At 41.0% G+C, this 12,099-nt stretch overlaps 1 protein-coding gene across 2 annotated transcripts in view; it reads left to right on the forward strand.

The window, feature by feature from the left end:
• Nucleotides 1–3,537: 3,537 nt before the first annotated feature.
• runx1t1 (RUNX1 partner transcriptional co-repressor 1) overlaps nt 3,538–12,099 on the forward strand; it is a 57,269-nt gene continuing 48,707 nt past the window's right edge. Inside the window, exon 1 of one of the 2 annotated variants that reach the window (XM_017424834.3) lies at nt 3,538–3,740. In XM_017424834.3, the coding sequence (XP_017280323.1) occupies nt 3,713–3,740 (28 nt within the window). In that variant the 5' untranslated portion in view covers nt 3,538–3,712. The remainder of the gene's footprint in view (nt 3,741–12,099) is intronic. The other variant, XM_017424826.3, reaches the window with a different exon arrangement.

Below are 12,099 nucleotides of genomic sequence, written 5' to 3' on the forward strand. Positions count from 1 at the left end.
CTCCTGTTGTTATTAGATTTTCAATAAAAAAATGATCAGAGAACTTTTGCCATTCAAAACTGTATTCAGATAAAGGTACTTTTGTTGTAAGAAGCTAATGATGACCGAGGTTGCCTTCATTTAAAACAAAGAAACAAAATGTTGCCCCCCTCCACTCGTCACTGTATAATGGGCACACCTAGACATGTATTATAATATTAGACTGAGTGTCCCTGCCTCCTCTTGTTGTTGGGAACTAAAGCCAGCAGGATCCAGTTTATAGAAGCTGCCATATTGTAGTTTTGTCTCTTCACACTTGGGATAATGTGGCTTTACGTCCATCTTACTATCCCAAACAAAATAATGATATTACATGATCTTTCTTTAAAGCATGAAATAACTAATGTTAACTGAACATATTAGAAAATTAATATTTGAACATACCGTAGCAAGGCAATCAAGAAGAGTCAACACCTGAAAAAAATATCTGAGATGTTTTTTAGTTTGTTTTTTTTTAGTCTGGCAGATAGCAGAAGATACTTTCTTGCTGAAAGAAGAAAAAAACAGTTCTCCACAGTAAAGTCTTATTTACTGAAGTATCTAGCAATGTTCAAATATGTTTAATGACCGAAATATTAATCTTTCCACCTCTCTTCTGTTTTCTAATGTTTACTTGAGAAATGTTAAGGTTTTATGTGTTTATCGTCAAAGAGCAGAAGTCTTTCTGATATTTATAACATTTTAACAACTTTTAGATGAAAATGCAGCCAAACAGGGTTCATCATTCTGTTGCTCATCCTTGATCTGTTTCTACTAATCTTCCACATAGGTCAAAAATGCAGCATTAGTTGAGCTTTGGTTTAATTGTTGCTCTTCCTCTTAACCTCCTGCTTTTGTCAGTAGAGATGTTGATGGTACGCCACTCAGCCTCGAGCTATGTTGATTAAATGACAGATAATTACAGGGATTAGAATGGCACTTGTTTACTGTCAACTCTCAACTTATATTTGTTCAATATGTGTGTGTGTGTGTGTGTGCAAGTTTGTGAGTGTGTGCATGAATGTGTTACAGGTGGCCGCCCAGTAGGTGGGAAAATGCAGGAAGTCTGCTTGTCTGTTTCCACATGTATCAGTCGCAGCATGTTTTTCCCTTTCAGAGGCGAGGTATCCTGTATGTGTGTGTGTGTGTATATGTGTGTATGTGTACGTTGTCGATCACACTGGGCGGCTGACTTCCAGGAACCCCCGCAGCAAAAAACAGGCACTGTGTGTTTCCTGCTCTCACACACCATTATCACAGGACACACACACACACAGAGATCATTGCCCTATTCTCTTTTCCCTTGCAGGTTTCCTCAACGTCTATCCTCGTGCCCCCAGCTGCCAAGATGTTTCGCTGTGATTGTCATGAGGCCTGCTTTCTGGTAGAAAACAAGCGAGGATTGACGGCATCCTCACAGCCACTTTTTTCTGACCACATTAGATCGCTCACTTTGAAGGAGAACATTACTTCAGCACCTATTCCAATCTCCTGTGTGTCCTATATGGAGACAAATGTCCCACATTTAATCCTGGGTTGTCTCTCATTTAGTTCTTCAATCTACTTATCATTCAATATACGATCCCTTTTCACCCTTCATCTTCTCTGATTTACTCACACACTCATATTCTAACTATTGTTAGAGACTGGGGGGAAAAAAGTGCAGAATAAAAAAAAAAATGTAAGCACAATCCAAGATTTAGAAACTGCATCTACCCAGACTGCCTTGTAGAACGCAACCTAACCGACCAGTAAAGTCCTCCAGAGGACGAGAGAGAGATGAAGACGAGAAAAAGACGAAAGAAAAGAAATGCACAATGACACAGCTGCAAACAATTGCCCACAATGGCATCATCTATTCCCCACAGAGACTGAATTGCAGAGACTGTATTGAGGGAACAATGTGCCCCACATCAATGTTGCACTAAAAAGTCACTGAATGTTTTCCATACAGCAAACAACAAGAAAAAAAGTTTGGAAAACACTATAATCCTTTGTTTAGTTTGAAATTAAGAGCCAAATCAGGTTTTATGATTTTAATTTATATTAGTAAGGACATTTTTCTGCCTTTCAGCCAAACGGACTGCATGTATGTGGCTAATGAATAGCTGAACAGAATCAAACGGATACAATAAAATGTTTTATGAGATGTTGTGAACAGACGATGGTGCATGACTTGTGCAGCCAGGCAGTTCAAGTGGACCGGTTGTTGTCACTGAGTTGTAAACGTAGCTTCTGCTCTGTGCTTTCACTGGCTCTGCGGGTGAGATGGCTTCCAGATGGTCCGGGGAAAGTGTTTGCCTTTAGGTTACTGCAGGCCAGCCTGTCTGTGTCTTTTTCAGCAGAGGGAAACATGGAGGTTTTGACTCTGTGTGTGTGTTTGTGTGTGTGTGTGTTTGTGTGTGTTAACATGCATCATGAAGTCTGAATTTTTTTTGGAAAAACAACCACATAAACCAGGAACTGACGCATTCAGCCTGTTCTAAGTTCATAACTCTATTGCTCTATTCCTAAAATGTAAATTAGTCTTAAGGCACATTAAAAAAAAATTAGCTGAGACATTTTTAGGTGGGGTTCTGTAAACAGGTTATGAACAATTCTTATCTCACCTGTTGTAGATAATTCTTTGAAAAACTTAAATTTACAGAAATAAAGTTTAATTTTGACCAAACAGACAACCTAATAGCTACGTTGAGAGGATCAATTTCTGAAGTAGATTTCTGCCATTATAAAACAACTCCAATCTCAAAGACTTCTTTACACTGTGGGAGAACCTGTGCCACCTAAAGGGAATAAATATAAATGCTAGAAAAGCTGCGCCCCCTAAAACAAATTACTGTACCCAGTCTGCCATTTGGGGAGCCCCTCTTCCAGGACATGTTTGCAGGTTTAAAATCTTTGAGCTTCTCCTCCTGGGAGACCTGGACGTGAGGAAACAAAGCCTTCAGGAGCCACAGGTATGTGCTACATAATAACACACCTTGACTCGCCCTGACCCCGCTTTTCCCAAACCTGTTTTAGGACACCCAGATGCTGGCTGCTGGCTGCTGGCTGCTGCCCGTGCCTCTTCCTCCTCCTCCTCCTCCTCCTCCTCCTCCTCCCTCTCCTCCTCCTCCTCCTCAGCAGCCCCCATCAGTCCCGCCCATCACCACCTGGCTCTGCTGCGCACCGCCGACTGCAGGCAGAGCGCTGCTACTCCTCTTCCCCGCTCCAGGAGAGAGAAGCAGAGCACAACAAGGCTGTGTGCGTGATTTTCCTCCTCATTCGCAACACAACGTTTTGTGTTTGTTTGTTTGTTTGCTTTTTTTCTGCCCCCACGGAGAAAGAAACCTCAGGGGATTTTTTGGAAGAAAGTCCGAAGACGTGTTTAAAAAAGCAGCAAAAAGAAAGAAAGAAAGAAAGAAAGAAAGCAGCCTCCAGCATCCTCCCCTCATCTCTCCTCCCGGCTCTCCCACCCCTGAATCTCCTCGGCGATTATTCACCCACAGCTCCTCTTTTTCTTCTTTTTTTTTAATTCTTTTCCTCTCTCTCTCTTGTCGGAGTGTCGGTCCTTTTTTTTCTGAGCTGCTGGAAAGTGGACCTCCACAGCCCCGAGGAGCTGGCTGGACTGTGTGGTTTCCCCGACGCGGGCGGATCATCTCGTGCGCCTCAAAAGGACTGGAAATTATTAAGCCCTGTCGGATCGTCGTGCCGCATGGTGGGAATTTCAGCCTCCTTTCAGTGTAAGTCATCTCTTCTGTGTGTGTTTTCTTATAATTAACAAAAACAGAAAAACAGACAAACAAACAAACAAAAAAACCGTCCTGGTGGTGTTTCCACACGTCCCAAATTATCCAAACAAAGACGCTCACTCGCTAAAACCAAATTAAATCAGAATTTTGTACTTTTTCTTTGATTTTTGAAATATTTGTAGGCTGTAATGTTTAGCTATAAAATCATAAATGTGTCGCTTTTGCATCACAGAAAAAAAAAACACTTCAGGAAATGGAAAAAACACTTTGATTATTAAAGTCCAGAACGACCTGCTGCACAGGGAAAAAGGCTGATCATTCAGGAAAAAAGGACACATTTGCTACCATTAAATCAATCTGATCAATTTCTTTTAACAACGTGTTGAGGTCAGAAGACTAAAGAGAAACAACCGACTAGATTTTTTTTTTCTTTTTAGAAAATTTGTTTAAAATAATGTCAGTTCATGAGTTTGCTGTTAAAAGAGTAACATCAGTTTAAGTTTGATGATCTATTATTGACAGTTTTTTTTTTATAAAATATTAGTCTTCACATTTGCTAAATTGAATGAATTTTGTGGCAAAATTCTTTTAAAAAAGTAGTGATATCCAACATTCAAGCAGCTTATTAAAAAAGGCACATTGACAGAATCACTAATAAATAAATAGGTTGCAGGAGGTTTGCAGCTTCTGCTTATTTGGAGTCCTGGAAAGCATTAGAGGAGTTTTTTTTTTTCCTTTTCTTTTTGTATTTCAGACTTGCTGCTGAAAACATCCTCCTGAGCGCTGACACAACTGTCAAATGCATCTTCATGTGAACTTTCCACCTTCACCCGCTGCAGCTTTGTCATCACAACACCCCCACACCCTGCCAAACACACACACCAAAAAGTGCAGAAAAAGACTTTTCTTTCCTTCCTTCCCTATTCCTCCTCCTATGTCCCCTTAAAAAAAGTAGTTTTTAAAATTAAAGGCTTTTTGGGGTGTATTTTTACTCCAGTGGGAATCTTTGGCCCTGGCTGGGAAAAGAGCAGACATGCGGGTTTTAGGGTGGGAGGCTGCAGCAGACTGTTCTCACGGCTCAGATTAGAGATGGAGGAAAAGATCTCCTTGAGAACCACAGAGCTTGGACTTTTTTTTTCACACGCCAAAAACTGTCTTTTGCGAAAAAACGAAAAAGTGCGCAGGCATCTGTTACAGTGATCGTTAACTTATCTTAAACACACAGGGTGTCTTATATGAGCTAAAACAAATAAGGAGTCATTTTTTCAATGAGCAAGTTGCTCTGCGAGAAACCAGCAACTAAACGATTTTATTCCAATACATTGGTATCATTCTGCTGTTAAATATGACAACATCTCCTGTGTTAAATCCACTGTTTTTGTTTAGTCTCACAGCACATTCACAGCTACTCTTATTTAAATCGAATGTGGGCATCAAGAGCATGGAGTCCGTCTGACTGACCACAAAAATGTTAGCGTGTGAATGTATGAATCACAGGCCATGATTTATTGCACTTCTTTGTGATAGTGATATTGCGATGACACTCACTGTTGGATATTTTCCACACAAACCCAAATGCACAAAGAATTAAGTGAAATTGTTTGTTTTATTCCAGTTTTCACTCACTATCAGCAATTATCCTTAACCTCGGAGGTCATAAGCAGCATGGATACTGTGCTGTTGAGCGGAGCGCCATCTGTTTTGAAATTTAAACCATCAGATTTAAATTATAGCAACGACTTGGAGTGTCAGAAAAGCGAGAGAAAGAGGAAATAAACGAAAGGTAAACAGACGGAGAGTGAATGTCAGGTGCTGTTTGCAGGTTATCCCTGTATGTGAGGACCAGGCTTGTATTAATGCTGCTCATGTGGTCCAGACTCCGCAGCATCATCTAGCACTTCCAGGGGCCATCTGCCCAGCCACCAGCCTGCCTCACACCTGTTCTCCCTCCCTCCCTCCTCCTCCTCCTCCTCCTCCCCCTCCTCCTCCTGCTCTGAGGCTGTAGGGTCAAATGCATCAGACCACTGCTCACACACATGGACGGCCTTGCAAAAAAAAAGAAAAAAGAAAAAACGATGGCAGCCATTTTATTCTCGCCTTCACACACACACACAGAGGCAGAGACACAAACACAAACCCTCCTTGGCAGTTTATGATGCTGCAAAAAAAAAAAGAAAAAAGAAGATCGTGTGTTTCGCCTGCACGCTCGCTCAATCTGTTGTGCAGATGACACACTCACCCACACTTACTTCGCTCAGATTATTCCCTCCCACCCTCCTTTTAGCGCTTTCTGGTGTTAACCACAGCTAATAGATTTCTAGTGGTTTATACTGAATCCAAACACAGCTTTCAGATCACAGCAACAAACCATGAATTGCTATTATTTCTAGAGGAAAACACACACACACACACATATTTTCCCTCCAGCACCGAGTCACATTGAAGCTCCAGCGCTTGTGATGTAATTACAAAGCACTTCTTTTAAGTGTGACACACAGACGTTTGGATGCGGTCCAGGTTTGCTGTATGGTGAATAAGTGATGTTGACTCAGTTAATCTTTAAGCCTGAGTGTATTTCTGCATCAGCTGTCATTGCATTACATGTGTTTTTGCATAGTTTCAGCAGCTGGTAAGATCAGAAGGGGAAATCTTTTGTTTTGTGCATCATTTTCGGAATCTAGCGTCAGAAACTCAAGGTTCAAAACTGTAGACTCACTATCATATTCTATTATTTTTCTTGCATTATGAGGTATTTTTATTAATTAGACTTCCTTTCCTGGAAAATGTTACATCGGTATGTCATTTTAGGATCAAGTTGTAATAGTTATTATTCTCCCAGTGTATTATTCTTCTGTATAAGGAGCAGTGCAGACTCAGGGGGGCAAACGTCAGCTAAAATCAGTGTTCCATGCACTCCTTCAAGACGTATAGATCTGTTCTGATTATTCAGAGCCGTCTGTTACCAAGTCCCATGGTGAATTATAGATGAAATCACGGCGTGTTTGTGTGCGCACGTACACACTCGTGCCACTGTGGATCAATAAGTCTATCGATGGTTATCAGTGAGAGGGCAGTTCCCCTCGCAGCTTATTGAATTTCATCACCCATGAAAGAGCAGCGGTGGTTTAAAAGGGGGACAAAATGGACGTGTGAACATGCTTGGAGAACAGGGAGCGCGCGCATCCTCACAAGAAGTCTTTGTTTTATTGTGACTGTAAGTTGGCCTTTTACGGGATCTTGTTTAATGTCAGAGTCAACGGTGAGCACTGCAAACTGATTTTATTGGCCTTGTTCGGGTTTTTACGCAGAAACTCACAAGACTCAAAGGGCAAGTGAAGAAGAGCCCAGAACGGATAAGAAAAATGAAAGAAGTAAGAAATTATACTTATAAAACCAATTATTTTCTTTGGGGTTTTAACAGCACCACAGCTGCTCAAACAGTGTCATTAAAGACAGACAGCTGGGAGATGTAGGTTTTTGGTCTTTTTTTTTAGATGTTTAGCTGCACAGCTACCTGTATTTTTAACAGCTTAGGGCTTTAATACACACTGATGGACATGTGCAGGACAGTATTGTCTCACATTTACTGCTCAGTTCATCCTTCGTATATGGACTGGGACTGAGTTGCTAATTAACTTTACTTTTTCTAACTGTATCGCACACAAGCAGACCACCACACACAAACACATACACACACACACACAAATACACACATACAGAATCTCTCTCTTAGCCTCCCTCTCACGATGTCTGTCCCCGAGCTCCCTTGCTTTCTCATCCACTGTTTATTTTCCTGCCTCCATCTGGAGTCGGCTGATATTGTAATCGCCCTAATGCACATTGCCTTCCACACACACACACGCACGCACACACACCCATTCACACACAAACACCCACCCATACAATGTGCCATCCTGACAAGCTTCTTTTCTTATTCCAGGAGATAAGCCACTGGATGTGATTGTGTGTGTGCGCGCGCAGGGGTGTGTGTGCTTGCGTGTGTGTGTGATGAGGTGCACGTCCAGGTGTCTATATAGTATATCTCATGAATACAAAAGGACACACACAGACAGTGTGTTTGTCCCTGCCAGAGGTGATGATATTGAATAGGCGCTTCATGGTGATGTGGAGCGGCGATAATGCGTCCGAGTGAAGATGTTACCCCGTTATCGCTCAGCTCCTCAATATTCACCTGTCATCCAAAGTACATTTAAAGATTAGCCACAGGAAGGGAGAGGGATTCAGGGGCGGTAGGGAGAAAAATTGCATCTGTTTGTGTTTGTATGTTTTGTATAAGATTGGTTTGAAAAGAAAAGGGTACCATATGTCTTTGTCGGAGCACATGGAAGGAGATTATTGTGCTGTCGTCTCTAATGGACTTTGTTTAGCGATTCAGCTGAGGTTTAAGAGGTTAGAAAGGTGGGAACGCTCACACAAATGCCAAGGACACACAGACGGGTTTGATTGATGGGAGGCAGGAGCTGTGAAACTGTGCGATTGCGAACCTTTTTTCTATTTACCTCGTTCATGGAAGAACAGTCGCTGAATAATGGACAGGCTTACTTTGCCACCTCTCCATAAAACCTGGTAATATAACTCGTTTTCTGTCTTTATTTGAATGTGTGAGAGATGGGAGAGTGGACAAAGTCTGATCATGATTAAAATCCACCAATCTGGAAGAAACCAGATAAATGACAAAGACAGATCTAAAAAAAGAAAGAAACAACTTCAGTCATGATGCTTTACCATCTAAACTGAAGTTGCTTCCTCCATAAAAACGCAAATTGTCAAGAATATCCTTCAAAACACACATAAATATTCATCTTTTAGGTTACCTCTTCCTCTTTTACAAAAAGAACATCACGTGCAGCCTCCATCCCATCTTGTCGTCTTGAATTTTCGATTTTTCTCTCATTAGTTTTGATGTATAGATCTGGATGGACGGTACATTTTGTGAAAAGGGCAGCTGCCCTGAATAGCCTGGTAAAAAGAAGTGTAATTAAGATCAACAGACATGTGGGAGTGAGAGAAAGAGAGGCGCTTGGATCAATAGATGCAGACAGTGGACGTTCTGTTTTTTTCCCCTCCAAGTATTGACGTGTTCAGTCAATTACATCGAGAGAAGAAGAAGATAGGAGCGACGTGAGAGGCTGTGTGCTCAGAAATGTGTGTTAAGAAATGTGTTTGTGAAAGTAGGTAGCAGTATCTGCACACGTAGATGCACACAGCTAAGCCACATCAGACTTTATGATGTTTTTTTTTGTATAGCTTAGAACTACACAATATATTGATAAATAATCATCAGTATCAATATTGCAAAGGACTGCTGTAAATGAGAGCCAATCAGATGGACTTCCACTGTCATTGAAGCCCACGCCCAACTGATATCGACATTGTGATATTCAACAATAAACCGCATGTTTTTCTAATATTGTGCAGCCCCAATAAAAATGTTGATACCTACAGATCAGATACATCCAACTGTTTTATCGTTTTTAGTTAGGCTTTTATCCACCTTCAGTAGACACAATTACATCATTGTTTCTGCTTCTTGCTGGTTAAAATCACACCACTATAGTTAAATAATGAGGCCCTTTTCTTTTGTGCCTGGATTTGACTTGCATGATGGGTATTGTCGGAAGAGAGGGCTTCCAGCTGTTGTCACTTAGTGTCACAGACAAACAGGGAGCCGGGACAATGGGACGACGGTCGCTCGCTCCATCTGATTGTCTTGTTGTCAAACCGACAGCAGGTGCCTCCGACGATAAACGCCGAGTGTCAATTATTTCGTGGAAGGGCCATTTTGGAAATTGGCTCAAAGATAAAGAGCGAGAGCATGGAGAAGGGACAGTGGGGGTTAAATAAAGATATGAAAAGAGCTGCTCCATTTTCTCAAAATGGGACCAAATAACGGCCCCATTTTGTTTAACTTATAAAGCATCCTGCTCTCGCATGAACCTGTATTCTCATCCGCCCTTCACTTGCCTGAATCATTGCTAGCCACCCTACTAAGTATTTGTTCATTCCCACTCAATATACTGCTCAATAGCAGCAAAATTACAGTCAGTTTTTCTAAAGCAAAATTATATTTGAAGCCATTTATACCTTGGAAAAGATGCCCTAACCCACCAGAACTATTGTTATGGATTTACCTATTTTATTGCATTTTATTTTTTGGCCACAAAAAGCATAAAAAAAACGTGGTTTTATTTTTTTTTTACCTGAAATTTGAAAGGTGTTGCAATTCAGCAGGACAAGAGATTAGGTGTGAGGCTGTGGCTGTGTATTGATGAATAGATTGAGATCTCAAGAGCTGCCTCTCAACCGATGTGTATGTGTGTGTAGATCATGTCTGTTCATCTAAACGGATCCTGTAGAAACATATATCTTTACATCTTGCTGGTTGAGAATTTGTGCTGTCATCTGATATACCTTCATGACCCCATCTGGTCTTATGGATTTGCATTTGACAGCCCTTTAATCAAAGCATCTGTTCTTTCCCTCTCCTGAACTCTCACCATATGGACCTTGCCTCAGCTCAGCATTTCCCAGTAGCTCCAGTTTAACATGAATTATGTCTCGAAGAAGGGTGTCTATTTTTGCAAGGTACCTGGACATTCATTGTTTCTTAGGACTGAGGATTTGCATGGACTCGTCTGTGCCACTCTCTGAGGTTTTCTGACTCCTACATTTGTCTTTTCCGCATGCTGAAGCCATTTGTGGAAAAAATCTGACTTTTCCAAGAGTTAAACAGCTCCAGATTTTGGCGTCTTGTTAACACTGAAAGCAGGCGCAGGGCAGATGAGAAACTCTCATGGAGAAATGAAAATTTATGCAAAAAAAGAGGGAGAGAACATAAATCCATCTTCCCCTGTTAGGTTAGAAATTTTTTTGCAGATGTTTTAAGACATTTGGCTCAAGAAATAGTAATTTCTTATCCATCTGTCCTCTCTCCACCCGCCCTATGTCTCTTTATCAACATCTGGTTTTCGGTGCGGCAGGGAAACAAGTATCCTTTATAAACCGAGGGTTCCCAGTTCTTCCTCTGCCTGTGCTATTAGCTTAACCTCAACTACTGCACTCTCTCTGTGCACACAGATCCACATATGCTAACCATTAAGAAGTCATACCATTCAGAAAATGTAATAACTTTCAGTTAGGGGAAGAGATAAAGTATTTTAGCTCCTTTTTTTCACTTTTCACTTTTTCCATTACTGCAAAGAATTTGGGGTTCTGGATTTTATGCCTCCCCTGTGAAAAGACAAATTACTGCCTCAATGTTAGTTTGAGGATGTTTTAGCGAGAGGAAAGCCTCCTTCCCTTAAAAGGACAGGTCAGATCTTTTGAAGTGGGGTTTTGTGGAAATGTTAGGATCAATCAGTATCTTACCTGTTGTAGAAGAACCTCATTTTAAAGAAATAAATTTTAAATCTGATCAGATTTGTGAGTTCACGACTAGTCCAAGCTGGGCCAAGGTGGATTACCGCTTTCCTAAAAGAACTCAAATCCCAAAAACCTCATAAAGGTTTATACAAACATTAACTTATGAATCTTTAGACTGCTGTTAATTTTGCAGTAAGTTGTTATTTACATAACATTTAAGGGTTATTGGCAAGTGCAAATAGCGACAGCAGCTAGCTGTAGTACTTCCAATGTAGCCTGAGGCACTTCTGGTAGGAATATCTGAATATTTCTGCAGGCTTTACCATGCAGTGGGAAAGTGATATCAATGTCATGGTTAAATAAAATACTTTTCACATAAACTGCTATACAGTTTTTGAGAGTTGGACTTTTAGGATGACAGGAGTCCACTTTGGCTCCATTCAGACTAGCTGTTAGCTTGTCAGTCCAGTCAGAAATAAACTCTGTTTCTCCCAGATTTATATATTAAAAGTGAAAAAGCGACTGATTTGGAGTTCATTTTTTAGGAAATCTTATTCCTTTTTGCTGCACATTTTAGCTGCACAAACTCTTAATTTTACCATTCCCTATTTGCCAGTATTAAATTGTCCACAAAATAATTCACAGCTGCACACAGATCGTGAATTGTGGTGCATCTGCGATTTCATGTTTGCAAATATAACCATCTCACACATACTTACGATTCATATGCACACACACACACACATTTACAGATGCAAAGTTGTGCACTCACCAAATTGGTCTCTCACATGCTCACAAACAGAAGTCGGATATGCAAACAAAGCAACGCAGCTCAGCACCATATGGCCGTGCTGTCAATCAAGAATGAAGGCATGCCGAGCGTGCTTTGAGTGTACCATGTAAGGAGGTGTACAACGCTGTGTGTTTGATGGGGTGAACGGTATTATGAGAATTGTGGGGAATGGCA

The sequence above is a fragment of the Kryptolebias marmoratus genome, linkage group LG5, assembly GCF_001649575.2.
Source record: "Kryptolebias marmoratus isolate JLee-2015 linkage group LG5, ASM164957v2, whole genome shotgun sequence".
Lineage (NCBI taxonomy): Eukaryota > Metazoa > Chordata > Actinopteri > Cyprinodontiformes > Rivulidae > Kryptolebias > Kryptolebias marmoratus.